The sequence below is a fragment of the Chlorocebus sabaeus genome, chromosome 9, assembly GCF_047675955.1.
Source record: "Chlorocebus sabaeus isolate Y175 chromosome 9, mChlSab1.0.hap1, whole genome shotgun sequence".
Lineage (NCBI taxonomy): Eukaryota > Metazoa > Chordata > Mammalia > Primates > Cercopithecidae > Chlorocebus > Chlorocebus sabaeus.
In genome coordinates, this window is record NC_132912.1 from 52,240,392 (window position 1) to 52,265,845 (window position 25,454).

A 25,454-nucleotide genomic window follows, 5' to 3' on the forward strand; every position below is an offset into this window, starting at 1 on the left:
GTGTATGTGTTTTTTTTGTATTTTTTTTTTAATTTTCCTTCTGAAGAACTCGCTTTAGCATTTCTTGTAAGTCAGGTCTGGTGGTGGTGAATCCTCAGATTTTGTTTATCTGAAAAATACTTTGTCACTCCTTCATATTTGAAAGTACCTTTGCTGAATACAGTATTCTTGGATAGCAGGTTTTTTTGTTTTTCTTTCAACGCTTTGAAAATTTATCCCACTTTCTCCTGGCGTATATGATTTCTATTGAGAGTCAATTGTCAGATGAATTGGAACTCTTTTATTTTATTTTATTTTATTTTTTAATTTATTTATTATTATTAAACTTCAAGTTGTAGGGTACATGTGCACAACGTGCAGGTTTGCTACATATGTATACTTGTGCCATGTTGGTGTGCTGCACCCATCAACTCGTCATTTACATCAGGTATAACTCCCAATGCAATCCCTCCCCCCTCCCCCTTCCCCATGATAGGCCCCGGTGTGTGATGTTCCCCTTCCCGAGTCCAAGTGATCTCATTGTTCAGTTCCCACCTACGAGTGAGAACATGCGGTGTTTGGTTTTCTGTTCTTGTGATAGTTTGCTAAGAATGATGGTTTCCAGCTGCATCCATGTCCCTACAAAGGACACAAACTCATCCTTTTTTATGGCTGCATAGTATTCCATGGTGTATATGTGCCACATTTTCTTAATCCAATCTGTCACTGATGGACATTTGGGTTGATTCCATTGGAACTCTTTTATATGTTAATTGCTTCTTTTCTCCTGCTACTTTTTAGGATCCTGTCTTTATCCTTGAGCTTTGAGAGTTTATTATTATATACTTTGATGTGGCCTTATTCGGGTTGAATCTGTTTGGTGTTCTCTGACGCTCTTATACCTGAATATTTATATCTGTTGCATTTTGGAAAGTTTTGTTATTATTTCTTTGAATAAACTTTCTACCCCTTGCTCTTGTTCAATTCCCTCTTGAACACCAGTAATTTTTGGATTTGGTCTTTTGAGGTAATTGTCTATGTCTGGTGATGATCTTTATTCTTTTTTATTCCTTTTTCACCTATGACCGTATTTTCAAATAGCCTGTTTTCAAACTCACTGATTCTTTCCTCTGCTTAATTCATTCTATTATTGTGAGGCTGTAATGAATTTTTCAGTTCAGCTAATATATTTCTGAGCTCCAAGATTTCTATTTGATTTTTAAATTATTTCAATCTCTTTGTTAAATTTGTCTAATAAATTTTTGAATTGGTTTTCTGTTACCTTGGAGATTTCTGAATTTCCTCAAAGCTATTAATACTAGTTTGAATTCTTGATCAAGGAGCTCTCATATGGCCATCTCATTAGGGTCAGTCACTTGTTCCTGCTTTATCCATTTGGGGAGGTCATGGTTTTCTGTTGGCTGCAGTTTCTTGTGGATGTACAAGAAGTATATATCTTGTATTGATGTCTTTGAATGAAGGATTAGTTATTTATTCTGGTGTTCTCTGTCTGGCTTATTTTTGTTTTTTATTGAATACATTTGCTTATAGATTCTTTGTAATTTACCTGTGGAATTTTTTTGTGTGTGGGTGGGGGGGGGTGCGGGGTGCTAAGTTGCTGCCTTTTCTTTGGCACTAGATGTCACCTTACGACCAAGTGTGTCTTGGCTCCAGTAAACAATAAGAGAACTGCTCATCCCAATTAGGCAAAGTCTCAAAGGGGATATCATGGCAGTGTGGGAAAGGTGGCTTGAGATCCATGCCCAGGGGTCCTGTGCAACATACCTTTTGCAATGTGGTGCTACTAAACAACCACTCTGGTTTGGCATCTCCAAGCTGAGTTACAGACCAGAGTTTCAAGGGCAGGGGATGGTAGTCCCACCTCACCTGTTTGTCTCTGACTGTTCTCAGGATATTTCTTTCTTCAGGCACATGTAGTGCTTCCTGTGAGTTGAGATAAGGACAGGTTTCCTGCCAGGTAACCCAGATGGTGGGAAACCTGGTTGTCACCTTTTCTAGTAGAAAGCATGAATCAGGTGGAGATCTTTTGCACACTTGGTGCTGGGCAAGTTGGAGGAATGGCATTGCAGATGTGGAAACCCAGTTCTCTTACTGCCTACTTAGAGTTTTTTCCCCATCTCTGTGGATCCAGGAACTGTCTTCTTCTCATACTTGATTTCTGGGATATTGTTGTTGGTAATTTAAGTGCTGTATATTTGGTTTTGGTTTTCTTTGTAAAGAAGTGAAGCCAGCTTGCTTCTACACTATTATTTTGGAACCGGAAGTCCTCTCTTGTCTTTTTAATCTAATTCTCTTTAAGACAATTATTTTATCTTTGAATTAATTAATTTTTATGTAAATTACAATTAAGTCTTAATGGTTCCTTTGCTTTGTTAACCAATACATCTTTGCAAATAACACAAGTGTAGTTTTAGAGCTTCACCATCAATAATGACTACAAAACTCAATATATGAGGAATCATAACTCCAGGTGAAAATTATATAACTCTTGGTCTTCATTTCATTGCAGTCACTTCCGTCTTCATTATTTGGTTAACCACTACAGCCACATTCGGAAAGCTGTGTCTTTTCTAACTAAACAGTCCAGTGATGCTTGTTTTGTAGTCAGTAAGTTGATTAAAAATTAGTAATTCTAATGTGTTTCCATAATTTCCCTAATCTTAAATTATAATTTTTTAAAAAATAAGCTTTTAAAGAAGTAATAGTTTTTAATTCTGATGGGATTGTATTTTATTAGTATTTCCTTTTATGGATCCTGTTTTGATATCAAGTCTAACAACCCATCACTTAGCTGAGGGCCTGAATAATTTTTTGTGTTCTTCTATGAAAATTCTATAAGTTCATATTTGACATTTAAGTCCTTAGTCCATTTTGAGTTAATAAATTACGAAATTTAGGTTAAGATTCATTTTTTGGCCTATTGATGACTAGTTGTTTCAATATCATTTATTGAAAATTCTATTATTCCTCCATTTAATTATTGTTGTACCTTTGTCAAAAATTATTGGGCATATTTGTATGGTCCTATTTCTGGTTCTGTATTCTGTTCTATTGATCAGTGTGTCTATCCTTCTGCCAGTACCACCCTTTGGATTATTGTAGTGATATAGTGAGCTTTAACATCAGATAGAATGATTTCTGCCACTTTATTCTTCTTTTTCAAAATTCTTTGAACTATCCTAGGGGGTCTTTGCCTTCCCTAATAAGTTTTAGAATTAGTTTGACTACATCTACAAAAAAAACTTGCTGGGATTTGGATGGAAATTGCTTTAAATCTGTAGATTAGTTGGAGAGAGCTGACATCTTTACTGTATTGAATCTTCCAATCCATGAACATAAGTATCTCTATTTATTTAGGTTTTCTTTAAATTCTTTCATCAGCATTTTGTCATTTTCAGTGTATAGATCTTGTATATGTTTTGTTAAATTTACCCTATTCATTCTCTTTGGAGCAATTGTAAATGGTATTGTGTTTGAACTTTCAGTTTCCACATACTCATTGTTAGTATGTAGAAATTCAATTGATTTTCATTTGTTGATCTTGTTCGCTGTGATCTTGTTGAACTTACTTATTCTTAGAGGTTTTGTAGGTTTTTTTTAAGATTCTTTGGTATGTTCTACATAAACAGTCATGCTATGTGCATATAGATTTGTCTCTTCCTTTTTGATCTGTATACATCCTACTTATTTTCTGGTCTTATTGCTGTACTCAAATGTCAAGTGCTACATTGAATAAGAGTGGTGAGAGCAGGCATTGTTGCCATCACTGATCTTAGAGGGAAAGCAAACTAAAATTTTATTTTCTGTGAAAGACCCAATGAAGAGGATTTAAAAAAAAGCTAGAGAATAACTATATGCAGGGCACATATCCAACAAAGGCCTTGGATCTAGAATTTATAAGGAACCCTCAAAAATCAATAGTTAAAAAAAAAAAGAAAAACAGAAATGGGTAAAAGACATGAACAGACAATTTACCAAAGAGAATATACAAATGACAAGCATGTGAAAAGACGCTCAGCTTCATTAGCCCTTGGGGAAATACTAATTAAAACCAGGATGGAGTAGCATTACACACCTATTAGAAAAGCTTATGTAAAAATAGTGACAGCATCCCATGCTGATGAAGATTTGGAGAAATGCTGGTGAGGATTTGGAGAATTTGAAGATTTGGAGAAACTGTATTGCTCATGTATTACCCATATGTATGAGACATTGGGAATGTAGACTGGTACCAGCCACTGTGGAAAACAATTGAGCAGTTTCTTGGGGAAAAAAACTGACTAAACTAAAGTTGACATATAACCCAGCAATAGCACTCTTGGGGCATTTATCCCAGAGAAATCAAAATTTATGTTCACACAGAAAGCTGTATGTAAGTGTTCATAGCAGATTATATTCACAATAGCCAAAAACTGGAACAACCCAGATGTTCTTCAACCAATTGATGGTTAAAGTGGCACACATCCACATCATGGAATATTATTTAGCAATAAAAAGAAGCAAACTATTGTTACACCAACAACTTGGATGGATCTCCAAGTTATTCTGAGTGGGAAAAAGGTAAATCACAAAAGGTTAGATATTGTGTGATTTTATTCATATAATGAATTTTGCTATTTCTTCTTGAAATAGCAAAAGCATAGAGAAGGAGAACAGATTACTGTTTGCCAAGGGTTAGAGACTGAGGTGGTTGAGTGTGACTCTATAGGGATAGCAGGAAGAAGACTTGTGGTGGAACAGCTCTGTATCTGGACTGTGGTTAGAGTTACATGAATCTTCACATATGATACAATTGCATGGAGATGTGTGTGTGCACACATGCACACATACCCACGTTCACATGCTCACTAACAGTTGCATGTAAAACTGGTGAAATCTGAATTAAGCTTTGTGGATTGTCCCAATGTCAGTTTCTTTCCTGGTTTTGATATTATATCTGGTTAAACAAGATGATAGCATCTGGGAAACTGGGTGAAAGATACACAGGGCCACCCTGTACAACTTCTTGTATGTCTATATTATAAAATAAATGGCAGACATGGTGGCTCATGCCTATAATCCCAGCACCTTAGGAGGCCAAGGCTGAGGATCACTTTAGGCCAGGAGTCTAAAACCAGCCTGGGCAACATAGTGAGACCCCCATCTCTACAAAAATAAAAATAAAAAAGTTAGCTGGGCATGGTGGCACGCACCTATAGTTCTTGCTACTCAGGAGGTTGAGGAGGGAGGATTGTAGTTTGAGAATGCAGTGAGATATGACAACACCGCCGCACTCCATCGCCGAGACTACAGAGCAAGACCCTGTCTTTAAAAAACAAAAAGTTTTTTAAAAAGGGTTAATTAAAATTTTTAATTATAAAAATGACAAGCTATGAAAATAAAGGAATGCTTATTGTTTTCTATTTTTATATGCTTTGGGGTTACAGTTGACAAAACTTACATGTGTCCACAATGTCTTGCTGAAACGACTAATACTCAGCTTGTACCATATGTGACTCTCCAGGCAAGTTCAGCAACACCTGAGCGGGTCTATATCCTGTTCGGCTGAGCACACTTCTCAGTGCCGTGCCAGTGTCAAATTGCCATAAGAGTTTCTGAGCACTTACTCCCAGTTTCTCGACTTATTGTGGACCAGCAACAGACCTTTGTAGGCCTGCACCAACTCAATGACCACATCCAGCTGTACTGGTGTCCACACGCAGTCTAGAATCTAGTGTTGGGTCGACTGTTACTCCAGGTCTCCGTGTGAGTTGACAGAGATCTTCATATAAGAAACAGATATGCTATTGTTGGGGCCAGAGAAAGTCTTCTGTTCCTTTCCAGAATTACAGTGCTGCTTTAAGTTCTGCCTCTGGATAACAAACGGGGACACACAAGGACAAATTTATTACTTATTTTGGAGAGCATTTCTTATTATGAATGATTGCTTCCTGCTTTCTCCTGAAAACCTATTAAAATAAGTCTTCCTTATCCATTGGGTAAGTCAAAAATAGTACATTTTCTTGTGAGTGAAAACGAAATCTTTCTGGTTAAATCTTGACATCTCTTTTACTCTTTGTTGCAATCTGTGAATTTGTGTTTTTCGCCCTACGTGGATCATACAAAATTACTGTCATCTTGTTACAGTTCAACATCATGGATATAGTGGCCCAAATGAGAGAACAACGTTCTGGCATGATTCAAACAAAGGTAAGCTTTCACCACATACATAATAATAAGATTAATGAATATAAAGATTAACATTGTCTAACACTTTACCACTTATAAAGTTCTTTTACTGACATAATCTCATTGAATTCCTACTGTTTGAGGTAGACATTAGTTTTGCTCTGGTGCTCTGGTATTCCTGACCAAGTACTTTAAATTCTGAGCAGTAAAGCCTGCTTCACGGGGTCACTCAGATAGAAGGGGAGGAGCCAAGCCTGAAGTTGAGGTCTCCTCATGTCCAAACACATGCCTTGTCCATAATGCCGTACTATGTAAGTAACATCTAAAGTTATTTTTAAAACATTTCTGCATAGCAGTTTGAGATATTTACTTGCCACTAAACTGTCAAAGTTATTGAGATGTCACAAAAAGATATTATTTATGTCACAGATTAGTTAGTAGTCATTGGGAGAGTAGATTAATAGAGTATGGATAATGATAAAAAAAAAAAAACAGTTATGTTAAGCCTTAAGGTAACTAGTTCTAGGTCAGGGACTATATTTCGATCATTTATCTTCCTTATAGTTTTAAAAATGTATTCACATAAAGTTCTTAAGTGTTTATAGTTCAATGTTTGCTCTTTTTAGGAACTTTCCAGTGTGACTGAAAATTACAAATGTATTTTCTGAAAGTGGATTCAGATATTCAATTACTTAACATTCTGTTGTTTTTTATATATATGTATATAGGAGCAGTATCACTTTTGTTACGATATTGTACTTAAAGTTCTTCGGAAACTTCTGACTTTGGATTAAGAAAGACTTCTGTTGCCTCTCACTTGAAATTACCAAGTGGCTTTGAGCCTTCTCCTAAAGAACATGTTCGCACTGTGCTGAAGGGCTTTGCTATGCATACAGTCTGCTTTCTTGGTTTATCGATTTATTTTCTTTCTAAAAGCTCCCTGAAGGGCAGCATCATTTGGCTTGGGGTGAACAGTGTTTACTCATTGATCTTGCTAGACAATATCAAAATACCTTCCCACATTTTCCAGTGAAACAGATGTTACATAAAACAGTTGCAGCTTGGCTATTTGGTTGAAGGGATTACAGAGCCCAATAAAGGATTTAAACTATATTCATTAAGATTTTATTTGGAAGGGTGGCTGGAGAGAGCTGAGGATTTCCAGGACTTTATAAGCTCTTATTCTGGGAGAACATAAGGCCAATAAACTACAGGATCACATCATGACCTCTTCCAGGTATTTTTAAGACAGATATCTATTCACGTTCTTTAGCTAGAGCCTGTACTTCTAGCTAGCATTTGAATAACCTAGTTTAAAAAGAGTTCAGTTAGGGTGGACTAACTTTGGACACAAATTGGCTTCTATTTCCTACATTTTCACACTGCTGCCTTCCTACAGCAGCTAGACAAGGACCTGTTGGTCTGGGAAGCATTTCACGGATGGGGAGAGCTCCTCTTGGTGAACAGTCCAAAACTAAAATAGATGTTTATATAGAAAGTCCAAGAGGAGATTTTTGCCAGGCCTGAGTTCTTTCCTATCCCACCCTAACCCTTAACATGTTACTTAGTCTGCTTTGTTAAAAGCAAGTATTACATTTAACTTGCCTCTTACTCTTTGCCCTTTAGCTAACTCATAAAGTTTGATATAGGCATTATTATATAATTCTGAGTCATTCATGGTATCTCTTATGTTTGATGTATTTTTCAAACTAAGATCTATGATAGTTCTTTTTCCAGAGTTCCATTAAATCATTTATTTCCATTACTTTCTCACCTCTGTTGAAACATTTAGAAACTGGATTTGGGAACCAGAGTTTGGAAAACTAGATTCATAGTCATGAAAATGGAAACTTGTATATTCTGTTTTTGAAAAGATGGGGCCATTATTACATTAATTTTATTATAGGACTTTGCCTCGTACAATGAATAGTGATATTTTGGGCAAGGAGTTTTGGTGACCAGTTATACCTAATTATAAGCTATAAAACAACAGATATGAGTGTTTATACAGTTTAACTCAGTGGAGATCAGAATATTCTATTTATTGAGAAAATGTTTAATGTCAGTCTATAAATCTTGAATTCCTAAGAGGCTTACTTTCTTATTTTGGCTGAATGAGTATATTTGAATTGATTGAATAATTGATAATTCTCATTTTAAATATAATTATATGCCAAAAATATATTTGATGTTAAATCAAATAGATGATTCTGTTTACATTGTTCATATGAATAATAGTCTGTGTTAATTTCATTTTGATAATTGACCCTTAATATTTGTATCTCTAATTTTATTTTCTCTGTTACTGTAAAATAATAAGTATAATGTATAACAATTTTCTTCAGAAGAATTTTATGCTATTATTAAAATAAAATATTTACTATGTATTGCCTGAAGTATTTTTATCTGGGCCTTGAAATAGTCTTATAAAGAAAAATTCCACAATGCTTAATGTTAAACATGTCTCTCCTTTAATGTATGCCTCGTATTTTTACAGCTGGACTAATTTTTAGTTTTCCAGGGAAATTAAAGGAGTGAATATGGAAATACTAATTGCATTTGTTTTCCCTTCATTCTTGGAAGGTGAATGCCAAAGTGAAAACTTTTGACTTATTGAAATAATTTTATATCAATAATGAATCAATTTCTGCCTGCAATATGAATATGAAACTCTCATTGACACCTTTGTGAGTATATGAATGCTAATTTAAAGGAAGTTTTAAAATATTTAAATATAAGCATATATACATTTATTAACGTTCAAGTTTAAATAACGTATTTTTAAAGTTGTGTGTTCTTGAGGCTTACATGTTAGACCAAAGCTTTTCAGAAATAAACATCATAGATTTTTTTCTTCCATATTAAAGTTAGTAATTTATCTTCCTTTGGACCTTTTACCCCCAATCTCCTTAGAACATTATTGAATCTTCAGCTAAGTTTACCTTTAGCACTCAAAAGTTATTTTAGTGATTTATTTTTATTGAAAAACCTCAAAGGAAAGCACCTTTAAAAAGTCTAAAGCAAAAAACTTTTATTTCCTACTTAATTTTTTTCTAATTCCTGGAAAGAATTCATTTTCTTCTATGTTGTCTTGAGGTTCATGTAATTGAACAAAAAGATTCAGAAAGTCTCTATTAAGTAAAAACAAGTCATCGGTATTCAATGGGGGTGATGAATTGCTCACTGGAACACTCATTTGTCTACAGCCACAATCAAAAACTGGTAATTACTTCATAATAAACAATTTGAATTAGAAGGGATCTTAAAAGATTGAATACAAGCATCGTATTTGATATTTGAACGTGATAAAGAACAATTTTTAGAAACCAACAGCAACATCAAATTTGTAGGTGAAAAAATAGAGCCCCCCATTAACAAAACAATACCTCCTGTTAGCACAGTAGCTGAGTATTGCTCCAGAGTTATCTAGCCAATGCAGTAAGACTACAAAAGTGGAATAATTGCTGTAAATATTGGAAAACTAGAACAAAATGATCTTTTATTTGTATGTTCACATAGAAATAGGATACTCAACTCAAAACTAGTATTAGCAAACTTATGAAGTTAAGATACAAGATGACTATGTAAAAATTAATCTTTCTCTACATCTATTAGTCTGTCTCTTCATCTACAACTAGCAAACTATGGCCCACAGGCTGTATCTGACTTCTTGCCTTTTTTTGTAAATAAAGCTTTATGCCCATTTGTTTACATATTGTCTATGGCTGCTTTTGTATTATGGCAATGGCTGAGTGAATAGTATCAGCAGAGATCACATGTCTTATAAAGCCTACAATTTTTACCACCTGGCCCTTTAAAGAAAACGTTTGCCAGCCCCTGTTCTGTATCTTCAACAGGAAAAATATCTCTGTGCAACAGGCATATATAAAATGTATATTTTATAAAATATATGAAATACTTAAGATTAAACTTAACAAGAATGTGACCAGATGATGCTTACATTCTAAATGAACAGTAGATGTATGAAAAGAACCAAGATATTTTTGAGAAAGAAAAATTAACTGGAGGAAAGGGAAAAGGCTTGCCTTAGCAATAGTCAAAGTATTATCAAAAGTCACAGTAATGAAAACAATCTGATTCTAGCACATGGATATATAGATAGATAAATGGAACAAAATAGAGTTGAGCATTACAGACTCATTTATATTTGTGAATTTATGCTATGGATAGCATTTCAAATACAGAGCTTCAAATACATGAAACAAAAATTGATAGATAAGGTCAAACTGGAAAAATAGGCAAATCCGTAATTAGAGTTTGAGATTTCAGCATTTGTCTCTAAGTAATTGATAGAACAAGTAAACAGAAAATAATATATAAAACATTTGAATAACCCTTCCAACCTGCTTTACCTAACGGATACTTATAGAACCCTAAACTACAGCAGAATATACATTCTTTTCAAGTGGACATAGAACATTCACCAAAAAAGACTATATTTTGGGTCATAGTCTCACTATATTTCAGAAGAATGTAACTATATAAAGTATGCATATGGAATTAACTAGAAATCAATAATGTAAAGATATTTTTAGATTCCAAAATATTTGGAAATTAAACAGCATATTTCTAAATAATATATGAGTCAGAAAAAAATTAGAAGTTACAAAATATTTGGAACTGAACAAAAATAAAAATGCAACAAAACTTGTAAGATTCATTGACAAAATGTGGGGAGAAAGTCATGCACTTGTTTGCTTCATGCTGAATTTGTTATACCTATGCAAGTGTCTCCACAAGTTTCATGTTAAAAAAGATTCCTGAGCTGAAAACTCAGATATGGAGGAATTCTTGCCTTGAAAGTGATGTTTGAGGGCATGGGAATGGATGAGCTCCACAAAGAAAGTGAGGTGGAGGCCGAGGGCAGAGCGCTGGGGAACTTCAACATTCACTTCGACCGTGATTGCCCTCCAAGGCCTGGCCTAAGAACTATCTCTTCCATGAAGCCTTCTAACACTCATCTCTCCCTCTGCTGATTCCTTCAGCAATGCTTCTCAAACTCTGGTGAAGGACCAGTTTTATTTACCAACTGATAGACCTGAACACAGCCAAAAAATCCAACAGATATTTACTGGGAAGTGTGGTGGGGCTAAGCTGAGGATGGCGTCTGAAACTGGATGGGCATTGCTCACTTTCAAAGTGGAAAAGTGCAAGGAGCACATGGTAGGGCCTGAAGGGGTTAGAGCAGTGTAGCTCTTATCTGCTTTAGAGGTGACCAGCCAAGGCTCCTTTCCAGAACAGAGTCACACTGAGGAGAAACCTTAGAATTAAAACTGAGCAGAATGGAGAGAATGGGCTGAAGAAAAGAGAAGGTCCTATAAAAGTGATTGAGAATAGAGCCAGAAAACCTCAGAAAGCAAGCTCAGTGAACTTGCAAGAGCTGTCTGTCCAGGCCAAGTTTACATCAGGAAAACCAAATTCACATGGAAACAAGCACTAGAAAATATTATGATCAAATCTCATACAGGTTACCATAAGAAAACAAAAAAAGACTGAGGAGCTGAATAGCATCCCTTACAAACAATGAAGGTATACCAGAAAGATGTACTCAAAACATAGTTCTCAATGGCAAGCAGTTCAGGAAGTCACAGAAAACGATACCCTACTATTTCAAAATGAACTTAAAGACAATAGGGAAATTGCATAAAGCAGGATGGAACAACAAAAATCAGAACTAGAAAATTTTAAAGCAGTGTGAAAATCAAGAAAGAATTAGAAACAAAAATTAGGAATAAAATCCATAAACTAGAAAAAACAAAAAATTTGATAACTGATGCTTTACAATAAATAGAAAGCTTAAGAGGAATAATTTCAAAACAAAATGGAGAAAGAAAACAGGAATTAAGAGCATAACAAGAATCAATGACAGGGAAAGAAGACTAGTAGATAGATAATAGAAAGTTTAAAGAAGAAAAACCAAAGCAAGGGTTCAGAACAAATTCACTAATTCAAGAAATATTTAGAATAATAATTAAAGAAAATATTCCTGAAATAATTGGTTATAAAAGTATATGTTGAAATATCATAGTACATACTTGAAACCATCAAATGAGTATGACCAATACCAAAGTTTAATACATTTTTACGTAAAATTGCTGTAGTTTGAAGAAAGAAAATGGGGGGGAATTTATGCAAAAGAATATGAGGAAAAGAAAATTAGATTATTGTCAGATTTTTAAGAGTAATGCTTTAATACAAAAGAAGATGGAATAATATAGTTAAGATGTCCAAGGAAAGATTTTTATGAGCCAAATATGTTATATCTAGAAAAACTGACCTTGATGCCCTGGGTGCAAATTGAAATCAACATGCAAGAGCTCAGGTAATATTGTTCCCAAGAGCCATTCCTCAGTAGATGCAGAAACAAAATTCTAATCAAATTTGATATCCATTCTATATTTTAAAAATAAAAAATTTTTGTAAACTTGGAATAGAAGGGAATTACCTTAATCTGCTAGGGGGTAGCTACGGCAAACTTATAACAGGAGCACATTTTATGGTAAAACACTGTTTCTCTCCTACAAGTCAAGTACTGTCTTGGACTGATCTCAAGAATGGATTGGAGTGCAACTGGGGAAACCAAGTCCACCACACAGCCAGGCTTGGAGATGATAACCCCAGGGAAACAACTAAAAGTTCCTTTATGCAAAAGAAGCTATCTTCCTCACTGGTGACAATGCCAGAATTTTTTCAGATATGGAGGGGGAGTGGATTTGGTTAATTACACTCCATAGAGCACCTTTAAAATTCTCTGTCAAGCCTTTCTCTTCAGGGTCACCACTGAGATGTCAGCAATCGGAACCATCTCTCTTACACATCAGATGTATAGAAGGCATTTCACAGTCCAGACTGAAATATGTATGGCACAGTATTTCATTCTCCAAGAATATACATCTCCAGCAGAGCACAAAACTGCGGTTTGCTGAAGGGCTTATTTACCAGGAATTCTGCCTGCATGAAACAGAAAATGAAGTAAACATTAAAGCGAATAGCAACAAAGGACTGAATCAATAGCAACAAAGGACTGAGGCTGGCTTTCCAAGAGTCTGAGCCTTACTGTATGGCCTTACAAAACCAAATGGTGCCTGGGTCCTTTCGTTACTTCCCGAGCTGCTTGCGGTTGAGAACTGGGGCATGCTGGGGCCTCACCAGGATGTCTGGGCTGGCATACCTGTGGGGTCAACTTGTTTCTATGAGAGTTTTTATGACCTCTAGGGAAGACAATGACTGGGCCCCTGGCACCGACTGCCACCCCCAGAGCTAGGTGGCATGCCACTTGCTGTGACATTAGAGCACAATAGCCATTCCTGACTTCTCAGGTCACATACTGTGTGGGAGAATAACCCAGGCATAAAGAGACTGCCAACACTCTGGACAGAGCCAAAGACCATGAATAAGGGGTTTGTAATAATGTTAGGGAGGCCAAGTGTTGAGAAGGGTTGCTCATATTTTTGTCTGGATTTAGACCTTCAGGGAAAGTATGTCAAGTTGAGGCTGGGTAAATGGCATGACAAAGCCAAAACATTATGAGTATGATAAGAACAGATAGCCTGGGGATATTCCATTGTTGGGGGGCGCTCCTCAGGGGTTTCAATGAAAAGAAAAGAGCCCTCAACTCTTTGCTGTAATGATGAGAGCACAGGAACCTGCTGCTCTGAGGCTGGGACAGGAGCCACACCTGCAGCCAGGACGGTGTTCTGCCAGGGGAATCAGAGTTTGAGGAGTCCAGGGACCCCTGGAGCAGCTGCCTCAAGGGGGTGAGGAGGAGCTTCAGAGTGCCGCACAACACTTGGAGATGGGCTGGGGACTCCTAAATAGATGAGTGCTGGGAGAGGCGCCTCTGGGTGAGGAGGCTGTGGTTTTGCTCTAGCTTGGCTCTATTGGGACTATTGGTCCAGGAAAGTCACAGAAGTAGCCCTTCTCACGCTCATGTGCACTCTGGTTGCCAACACCCAGATACATGGACATTCGTGCAAGTGTGTATCTCCTGGCACTATGCCACTTGCCCTGTGACACACCTGTCCAATAAGTAGGACAGGTGGGAACATGGTCATATTCCAATTGTCGATAAAAACAAACACTATAAAATATTTGAAGAGATTTAAGCAAATTAGTACCTGAAGAGCCTGGAGAAGAACTTACATGGATAAAATGGCATCACTTCAGCTTCTGGTTCTGAAATTAGGAACATAAGGATAAGGAGGAGTGAATTAAGTATCCGAAGAGTATAATATAGTGACAAATTTGTTTTGTCTCTTCAGCTAGTGTATAGAAATTTCCTTATGCATAACTTGGTTGATGAGAGTTCATCCTCCAAAAGGTTTTCCAAAATGGGCTCACAAGTTCTATTGTCCTTGATTTCTGGCATTCTTTCAATTTCTTGAAGTTCTTTATATGTACATGACATTTTGGTTCTGTATAATATTCATGTGTCATTCTTTTCTCACTTGGAGGTCTTTGTAGACATTGCTTCACTTACTTTCTCTTTCTCATTCAGTGTTGTTATGGAGGAATCTATTGTGTTGGAAACATAATTCTCATAACCAGAGAGAGTGAGCACATTTTATTGTTTCATTTAGCTTTATAATGACTTGCCAGTGGGAAGGCAGAAGACCTGGGTTGGAGGGCATTAAGAAACAAGAATTGTTTTCCCCAAGCACTGTTGTCGACTCATTTATTTTTTATTTTTGAAAGTTTAAAATTGTATTACGTAAAAGTGAAGAAAAGAGGCATATATTCCACTAGAGTTTGTCATTAATACAAAGTCTTTCATTGACATGCTAAGTTATTTCTTTCTTTTTTAAAAAATGTCAACTTTTATTTTAGATTCAGGGGATACATGTGCAGATTTGTTACATGGGTATATTGTGTGACGCTGAGGTTTGGCATATGACTGATCCCACCACCCAGGTAGTCAGCATAGTACTCAATAGGTAATTTTTGAACTATTGCCTCCCTCCCTCTCTCCCAACTCTAGGAGTCCCCAGTGTTTATTGGTTCCATCTTTATGTCCATGAGTACCCAGTGTTTAGCTCCCACTTATACGTGAGGACATGCAGTATTTGTTTTTTTTGTTCTTGCATTAATTCATTTAGGCTAATGGTATCCAGCTGCATCCATGTTGCTGCAAAGGACATGATTTCATTCTTTTTATGTGGCTGTTTAGTATTTCCTGGTGTATATGTACCACATTTTCTTTATTCAGTCCACACTGATGGGAATCCAGATTGATTCCACGTCTTTGCTATTGTAAATTGTGCTGAGATGCACAAACAAGTGCATGTGTCTTTTTGGTGGAATAATTTATTTTTCTTTGGATATATACCCAGTAATGAGATTGCTGAGTTGAATGGTAGCTCTAAGTTCTTTGAGAAATATCCAAACTGCTTTCAACAGTGGCTGAACTAATTACACTCCCACCAACAATGTATAAGCATTCCCTTTTCTCCACAGCCTCGTCAGCATCTGTTATTTTTTGACTTTTTAATAATAGTGATTCTGATTGGTGTGAGATGGTATCTTATTGTGGTTGCGTTTCTCTGATGATTAGTGATGTGGAGCATTTTCTCATATGTTTGTTGGCTGCATTTATCTCTTGGTTTGGGAAGTGTCTGTTCATGCCCATACTCATTAACTTCTCTTCAACATAGTACTGGAAGTCCTAGCCAGAGCAATCAGGCAAGAAAAAGAAATAAGAGATAATATGATCATAAACCAAGAAAACCCTAAAGACCCCACCAGAAGGCTCCTAGAACTGATAAACAACTTCTGTAAGGTTTCATCAGACAAAATCAATGTACAAAGATCAGTAACATTTCTATACACCAATAACGTTCAATCTGAGAATCAAGAATACAATCCTATTGACAACAGCCACAAAAAATGTCTAGGAATACATCTAACCAAGGAGGTGAAAGATCTCTACAAGAGAATTACATTACACTGCTGAAAGAAATCACGGATGATGCAAACAAATGGAAGAACATTCCATGCTCATGATTGGAAGAATCAATATCATTTAAATGGTCAACTCACTTTTAAACTCTTTCTGCTACCTTTTTTTGAGGGCCTCTCTCCTTTAGCTCTTCCTGTGTGGAAGCCATAGTTTTCATCTATTGTGTATTCTTGAGCTACCTGTTGCTTTCTTTTCTACTATCTTCGAATGGCTGCCTTGGTTATTCCTTTCCTCTTTGGAAGCCGCTTTTCCTCCTCTCTGCCAGCTGATGCTGACAGTTGGTGTTGAATCAGGGCAGGGGGCAATTCAGATTTTGCTCTGTTGTCTCTAAACCCATCCTCACCAACACTGTCGCGTAGGGGCAGGGGTGTCTCTGCTCCTCAGTTTCGAGTAGCCTATAGTTTCAGAGGAGTGAATGAATGCAAATACCTGACTTTCACTGTGTGATCTCCTAGTGTTGGGGCGAAGAAGGCCCCCATAATGTCCTTTCACTTTTAGAGAAACTGAGTGCCACCACAGGACCAAGAATAAGTAGCATAAGTGTTGTCACAGAGAACCCTCAGGAGCTTTCCTTTTTCATGGAATGAGAAGAGACACATTTGAGTTTTCATTCTGCAGTGCCAACTAGGATTATTACATAGATCATATTTGACAGATAGAACAGCACCTCTAGCCCATTCTCTCCCAGGCCATTTTTTGACAGAGGCAAGCTAGTCATGATTAATGCATAGTGGTGGTGGGGGTCACATTTTAACTCATGCTGCTGTCCAAGGTTTTGGGAAATCTGTCAAGCTAATCCTCCTGATTTTTGAAATTCCTGTTTTGCTTAGAAGATTCTGCTAGTAACAGATAGACCCAAGACTTACTAGTTAAAAATGAAATAAGTCATAGCATATGTCAGCTGTGTCTAGGATTCAGCCCTCTATGTGTATAGTTGCTCAAAGATTTTAAAGTCCCCTGCCCTGTGTGTCTCAGGGGACTGGAGAAGCTGCCAATGATGATCAAAGGTGACATAAGACTCAGGCCCTGCTGACCCTGGAAGCAGGCCAGGGACAGTTCACTCACCGAGCACAATCGCAACCAAGGAAACACAGGGACAAAGGGAGGGCAAAAAGAAATAGACAGTCTTTGAATCAAAATAATGACTCAACTGTGCAGGGTTCCCTTCTCAATACTGTGGTTGGGCTAAGACACTTTTCCTCTTTGACCTGACTTGATTTTATGTTGGCCTTGCACCACCTTGCACACAGGGTCCTCTGTGGGGTGCAGTTCATATGCATGTTCTGCCCATGATGGGAAGTGGGATTGTGGGCATTTCTTGTAAGTAGAAGTGGCTGTCTGTTCTTTCCTGGATAGCAGTAAGAATCTGAAACCCACTCGGTATAATGTCTTTCCTAGGCCAGAATCATTCTGCTCCAACTGGAACGCACGCTATTCTTGTGTTCCAGGCTGTGGGAACAAGCCTCAACCCTGCAGGGCTGCTGGGAAGGAAAGGTGTGGGTACCCGGATGGGTCCTTGTTGCTGAGATCAACTTTCATTTGTTTATTTCTCGAGAGAAAGACACCAAGGAGACCAGCACCAGGCTGGGCTTAGAACAGCCATGTCTCCTCTCAAAACTGTTATTCTCCAATAATTCATATAGAACTTCCTTTTACAACCACCCTCGCAATAAGTCAACCCCACCTTGAAGGAAAAAAAAAAAAAAAAAAAAAAGGACAGAAAACAGATGGCTGTTTTACAAGCTGATTGTTGGGTTGATAATTTCAATAGCTACCTCTGATAACCTTGGTTCAAACATATCTCAATCTTTGCCATATTCATTTTGTATTATCAGTACCTAAGGTATTTTCTAGCCCCCAGAAACTCTGCTAAATGAGTGAATAAATAAATATTATGCAAGGTGGTAGCAGAGTGAGCTCATCCTGACTGAATATGGTATATTCATGCCTGTTCCATGCGCAACTTGGGCTTGGAGACAGCTCCAGCATGCTGGAAGCCGGGAACCCACAAAGGAGGCAGCTCCACCCAGAGGGCCTCAATGGCCCTGGCCCTGCAGCGCCCGGGACAGGCGCCCCTCTCACAGAGCCCAGCATGCAGCTCATGCCCAGAGATTATAAATCAAATCCCTGGAATGCCTTCAGATGGGATCACGCCACAGCTGGAGGAATTTTCTTTTTTTCCCCCCAAACTTAGCACATCATAAAACATAGCCATTTGGGGAATGAGAACAGCCAGGAGGTGTTTTCGCCTTGGAAGCTCTGTTCTGGGAAGGCTGGGAGGGTGCGGTCAGGACTGTGATACAGCCACACAGCCCAGGCAGCTTTGCCAACAAGCACCCGGAGGGCCTCGCCCCACTTTCTGGGCTCCCGCTGGACCAATGGACTGGCTGCTGTGGCCCAAGGCTAGCCCGAACTAGCAGGAAAAGGCCATGGCTCCCTCTACAGGGCCACCTCGGATTTGTGACATGCAGGCTTACTGTAAGCAAGTGTGGATTTGTCCTGGATTCAGCACTGAATCCCCGCATCTGTTTCTGAGTCCGTCAGCACCTGTACCTGGCCCAGGTAGGTATAATGCACTTCTGGTCCGTGATGCCACGGGTGTCCAATACCTGCTTCCTGGCCTTAGAGAGCAGCACCCCTACCAGGTGTCTGTCCCAGGTCAGGGCAGGCAGTAGATGGTCTCCATCGATTCCTCCCCTCCCTATGCAGGAACATTGCTCTACTTTCAAGAGGTGGAGTCTTTTCCTGCCTCTTGAATTGGTGGCAAACCTTTGACACTCCCTGACCAATAAAATGTAGACAAAGTGATGATTTTTAAGCCAGTCCTGATTCTGGCCCTTAAGAAGACCAGCAGCTTCTGCTGCCCTGGGGAAGCCACCATCGTGCCATAAAGAAGCTAGGACTAGACTAATGCCAAGAGGCCAAGTGAAGAGAAGCCACACGGATGAGCACCCAGGTGTGAAACAGTGATGATATCTGCCCGAGGAGGTTGCTGGCAAGATTGCGTGAGGCCACATGGACAGAGTGCTTAGCATGAACCAGGCACACACTAGCAGTTGAGCCAGTGTTCACTTCCTTTCCCCCAGTTATCTTGCCCTTCTGACTCTGGAGAAGCCATCTTTTATTCTGGCAACCCTAGGGCTAGGAGGACAAACTTCAATGAGTAACACTTTGCTGTTCGTCCAGCGTGCTGAAGGAGAACACAGTGTTTGTTTAGTGCTGATACACCGCTTCAAATCTAGGCTGACTTGTAAGGCACACATTACGTTTGAGAATCACCTTCTGACCCTTTCTTGAAGCCTTTCCTCAGAGAGCCCAGTGGGCAGTACACCCATGTTACAAATGTGACGGTGACAACCTACAACGCCTAAGATTTGTCCAAAGCAGCCCAGTGAAACCCATAATGGGGTCTATATGTACACATTCACAGCCTGTCGAGGAGAAATTGCACTGGACAGTTGTTAAAAATGGCAAGAAAAATTTTTGCCGTAGGGGAGGGAGACAAGTATAGAACTACTAAGTTCAACTTTGCATACAGAAAAGACAGCTGAGGATTTAGAGCCAAGGTGCAGGGGTATAGTCAGGGATCAGTGAGTGGAAAATCACTGAGAGGAACCTAATTATATATCAAGGGTGGGGGGAGTCTCCGTAAAATGAGTTCAACAGGCCGAGGCTAGTCAAGAAGAGGGCTCAAAGGAGACTGACTAAAGTCTGGGAAGGAAGGAGTCCTTGTCGAGCCACACCTTCTATTTATCATCAGATTAAAATTCTCCAATATGTGTAAAACAAATTCTACTTCCATCCATGCATCCTTCCACCCATCCATCCATCCATTCACTTGCTTTCTAGTTTAATTTTCCTTTCTTCATTTAGTGAATATTTCTAGATATGTCCTAAGTAAAAGGGGCAGCCTAATAAGCAATCTCTCCTATCGTCTATCTATCATCTATCTATCATTTGTATCTATCTATAATCTACCTATTGTCTATTGATCTATCATCTACTATCTATCCATCATCATCTATATCATCTATCATGTATCTATTGTCTTTCTAGCCTAACAAATACACATGCATGTCCAACTTCATACATATATACATATGTGTTTTATATATATATGTCTGTATAGATGGTTATATCTACATTAGGGGATAGTATATGAGAGAGAGAGATTTGCGGTTGAAGCAGGCAGTGTGAGAAAGGCGCAGAGGTGAGAAGCAGCATGGTGCATTCAGGGGACTGAAAGCGGATTAGCTTGACTGGAGCCAAGGGCAAGAGGATTGGCCGGCTTAGTTTCTGTCCCTTGGGGGACCAAAGGGAAGGAGCAGATGGGACATATTAGCTTCACCAGGCAAAGTCACCTTAATTGGAGGTTTGGGATCGCCAGTGAAACAGATGATAGTCCAGCCAACGTGACCTGCAGTCTGCAGGAGGACCCCCCTGCTTAAGCACGGCCCTACAGTCTCCTGAAAGCCCCTTTCTTAGACATTTATGTTTTTCAGGACCACCAGTCCCATGAGTCTCAGAAGAAAGAAGGCAAGTACATAAATTACAAAAAAAAAAAAAAAAAAGTTTTCAAATGCCCTAGGGAGAATCACTTCATCACAGGCTCCTCAGTGTCTAATCTGTGAGTTTTGCAGTTCCGCAAACCCCAGGAAGAGCACATCCCCTGTAACCTATTATGGGAAACACCAGGCTAAGACAGCGTGTTTCCCAGAGGCTTCCACTCCCATTTACTATGCTGCCAGGGAGTAAGGCGCTGGCACATCAGCACGCATGCCTTACCCTGGAGGTGGGCAGCATCGTTCATTCTAAGAGTGTCCACACCTCTCTCTGCCCCAGAGGAGGAGCTGCTTAGGAAGCGCACACTGATAGGAGAGGCCGACATGGCGGAAGGCAGGCTGGGGGGCTTGGAGGGAGTGTAAACTGCGGCCAGGACTCAGGCAGGGAGAGAGGCCTAAGCTGTGTTTCCAGGAAACAGCCTTGTAGCAGGGCCTTGAGAGAGCTGGGTCTTTGACAGGTGGAGGGGGAAGGCGTTGCAGGTGAAAGAGAAAATAGGAGTCACTACGGTACCAGGCAGGAGGTGGGATCCAGTCCAGCAGGTGAAGGACATAGACTCAGACTTGAGGTATTAGATGTGTCAAGTCAGTATAAGTTGGGGTGGTTGGGGGTGCGGCAGGCAAAGCCCTGGCTCTCGATCCCTCCCTTTCCAGCACGCACCTGGTGTGTGCATGTGCACATGGTAGCTCTGGCTCACTCAGGCAGTCATTCTTACCTGGGGGAGGGGAGAGGAGAGGGGGTGGAAAGGAATTATGTACTTTATGAAAAAGCCTCTTGGGTGACTGCGATAATCCCTATATTAGCCATCCCTTTTATTTTCTGTATTCTGCTGCTGACAGTTTGGGGCCTTGCTGCCCCTCCCAGGGCTGCCAATTCCTAAGGACACTGAACAAGTCACCCAAGCGCATGCTTTTCAGACACAGACCAACCAGTCCAGAGCTTACACCGTGAACAGCCTTCTCCAGGGGACTCTCACTCATGACCACTACCCACCTGCCCTAATCACCCAGGGCCAGGTGCCAGATACCTGGGCAGCCCCTGTGCCCCAGAGCCCTCTGCTATTATTCAAATTAGCTTCTCCTAGGCCTGTTTACCTTGCCTTGCCTGTTGCTTTTCACAGAAACCTCAATAAAGGCTCTTGCCCACAGATTCCCACTGTCCTTTCCCAAACCCAGCGCTTACTAAACCCAGTGCTTCCCTGTGGGGCTCTGACTGAGGCACCACGCCTCTTGTTTCTAGGGACCTGTGTGGAGGCCTCTTTCTTCATGACAGTCATTTTAATTCCTGCGTGTCTTACCATACCCGATTAAAACAAATCCCAAATACACTTAAGGCAAGCCCTGGGGCTAGGATGATCAGGACAGTCCACTAGATGCCTATTGACCTACGTAATTATTAATAACACCTCCTTCACTTTCAAAAACGTCCCAGCTCAAAATGCTTCAGGACACTGGTATGGGCAAAGACTGTTCCTAGGTAATACCTTAAAAGTAGAGGAAATCAAAGCAAAAATGGACGAATGGGATCATATCAAGCTAAAAAAATTCTACACAGCAAAGGAAACAAGTAACAAAGCAAAGAGACAGCCTACAGAATGAGAGAAAATATTTGCAAAATATCTAAGAAGAGATTAGTAACCAGAATAGGTAAGGAACTCAAACCACTTAATAGCAATAATAATAATAATAATAATAATAATAATCCACTGAAAAAATGAGAAAAATAACTGACTAGACATTTCTCAAAATAAGACATACAAATGGCCAACAGATATATGAAAAAGTGCTAAACATCACTAATCATCAGAGAAATGCAAATCAAAATAATGCAATATCATCTTGTCACAGTTAAAATGGCTATTATCAAGGAGACAAAACGTAGCATGCTGGCAAAGATGTGAAGAAAGGGGAACATTCTTACACTGTTGGTGGGAATGTAAATTACTACAGTCATTATGGAAAACAGCATGGCAATTCCTCAAAAAAACTAAAAATAGTCCTGTGTGACTCAGCCATTCCACAACTGGGTATCTATCCAAAAGAAAAGAAACTGGTATATCAAAGAGATATCTGCACTCTCACATTTATTGCAGCAGTATTCACAATAGCCAAGATATGAAATCATCCTATGTCCATCAATGGATGCATGAAGAAACTGCCATGCATATACACAATGGAATATTGTTTAGCCTTTAAAAAGAAGAAAATCCTGCCATTTGCTTCAAAAAGGATGGGCCTAGAAGACATACTAAGCAAAATAAGCCAGTCACAGAAGGACAAATACTGAATGATGTCACTTATATAAGGCATCTAAGATAGTCAAACTCATAGAAACAGTAGAATGGTGGCTGCCAGGGGCTGGTGAGGGGAAGAAATGGGGAATTGTTTTTCAAGGTATAAAGTTTCTGTTACGCAAGATGAGTAAGTTCTGGAGATCTGCTGTACAGCATAGTACCTATGGTTAACAATATAGTATTGTGCATTATAAAATACATTAAGAGGACAGAGTTCATGTTAAGTGTTCTTACAAAAAAACATGACTTACAGAAGTACCCAAATTTTTGGAGGTGATGAATATGTTTAGTTCCTTAGTTGTGATGGTGTGTGCATATGTCCAAACTCATCAAGATGCATACATTAAATATGTGCAATTTTCTGTGTATCATTTCTATCTCAATACAGCTAGAAAATAAAAGTTTAAGAAGTTAGAAGACAAAACTACAAGAAGTTAGGAGACAGAAAAATGGAAGGAGGTCAGGAAGGAATCAGGAAGCTGAGAGATTTAGAGTCCAGAGGGAAATGTTTGTTTCAAAAAAAGGAAGGGTATTTCTCAGAAAAAGACACACTGGGGAAAGATAAGAGACATTCTGAGGAGAAGGGGAGAGAAGGTGAGAATGTCATTATAGGATGAAATGCTCAATAAATTATAAAGTGAATTCACCTGGTATGAGTTTGGGAGGTGGGGGAGGATTTGTGGACTGGGGAAAAAGAAGGAGATTGGGAACATCTGTTGGGATGCTAGCAAGGGATGAAGAGCTGGGCTGTGCAGCAGCCTGGGGGGCTGGTGGGGGTTGCCTGGCTTGTCAAGGAGCCAAGGCACACAGTTGCACAGCTTCCCCTCCATGTTGCACTGGCCAGGAGGTACAGGAAGGCAGGTGGTGGCTTATCCATGGTTGATTCCTGGCAAGGCAGCCATAGAAAGGGGGACTCTGCAGGGTTTTGGTCTGTGTGTGAGGATAGAGCTGAAAATGGTTTCATGAGGGACTTGCAGGAAAAAAAAGTGGGGTGTTCTTACGGAAATAAAAAGCAGGTGAACCAGGCCTGGGGAGAGGTGAAAAGGGGAGGCAGATTGTGGCCAATGACAGCAATGTCAGAGGGCTTGGCCTGAGAGCTAGTTTGATTCTTGAGGGATGAAGAAACCCAAGATGAGGATGTTTCTGTGTGTGGCTGAGAAGAGTGGAGTCAGAGGCCACCAGAGAGGGCCTGGGAGCAAAGTTTCAGCAGAGTCAGATCATGGAGGTTGGTGTCCTCTCCTTTCCCATCCTGGAGACAATGGCAGGGGGCAGAGTGAAGAGAGCGTTGAGGGTCTGGGCCGCCATCCTCTGAGAAGACAGGGAGCTTTGTGGGGGTATGCTGTCAGGGAGTGGCATTATTTTCCAGTGATGTGGTGAACACGCCACCGTGGAGTGGACACAGATAACATGGTAAGGTTGTAGCACAGATAAGATGATTAGTAAGGAAATGGAGAGTCAAAACCACATGTTTCTTCTTGATATGATAAGTAAATATACAGCCTTGCAATTATCAGACAGTTTTTTTTTTAACAATCTGTTGCATATCTAGGCCAGTGCTTCTTTCTGAAGGGGATAACTTCAGTGGTGATAGAAGAAAAAGATCATTGTCTTTAAAAACCTGGAAAGTAACTGCAGAGACATAAAGTAATTAGGAACCCTCTAGGTTTGCATTCAAAGCCTTCCATTCAGTGCTGAGGGCTCTGGGCCTCAGGCTTCTCATTTTAAAGACGGACATGGGAACTCCTGTGTTGCCTGCCTTCTAGAGTGTGGCCAAGAACTGGGGTGAGGAGAGGAGGTGAAGGGGCATCAGGCACACTCAGCCCCCTCTGAACAGCAGTGTAAGCATGTGCTGTAAGAGTGTGGCTGGGTTTCAGAGAAGGTAAGAGATGGGAAAGGCTGGGGTTCCACAGGGAGAAGATGGAATAAACTGTGTGAAGAGTCTGGGGCTGGTTCTTTAGGGGGAAAGTCTGGTATGAACAGAGAACCATTATTGTCCTAGAAATGAGGAAATCGGGAGAGTCCAGATCATCAGAGGCCACCTAATTAAGGCTGGGCTTAGTCACCCTAACAGGAAGTCTGGGAACCTGATTGTTGGAGGCATCCCCTGGACTCAGAAACTCAGCCGGTCCAGCCTGGGAAGGCTCTGCCAGGCCATGGAGGCCCAGCTAGTGCACGCTCAGGCATTCCACTGCGGGCCCACACTCAACCCTCAGCGCCGCCTGGAAACCTTACTCCCAAGGGCTGGCCCAGGGGCCTTGGCCACAGCTGTAGACCCACCCTCCAGCCACAGCTTGAAGATCTACATGCCCTCCCATTTACAAGGTCTGCGATGAGAAAAAGGAAGGACACTTTTGGAGAAGGAAGAGTCTGGAAACAAAAAGAATGGGGTCGTATTAATTTTGTTATTCCTATGTAACAAATTACAAAGTTAGCAACTTAAAACAACTCACTTATCTC

At 39.7% G+C, this 25,454-nt stretch overlaps 1 protein-coding gene across 2 annotated transcripts in view; it reads left to right on the forward strand.

The window, feature by feature from the left end:
* Nucleotides 1-8,555, forward strand: part of PTPN20 (protein tyrosine phosphatase non-receptor type 20) — a 69,708-nt gene extending 61,153 nt beyond the window's left edge. Inside the window, exons 6-7 of one of the 2 annotated variants that reach the window (XM_073018995.1) lie at nucleotides 6,127-6,189; nucleotides 6,897-8,555. In XM_073018995.1, coding sequence (XP_072875096.1) covers nucleotides 6,127-6,189; nucleotides 6,897-6,931 — 98 coding nt within the window. In that variant the 3' untranslated portion in view covers nucleotides 6,932-8,555. The remainder of the gene's footprint in view (nucleotides 1-6,126; nucleotides 6,190-6,896) is intronic. The other variant, XM_007962648.3, reaches the window with a different exon arrangement.
* The last annotated feature ends 16,899 nt before the right edge of the window (nucleotides 8,556-25,454 follow it).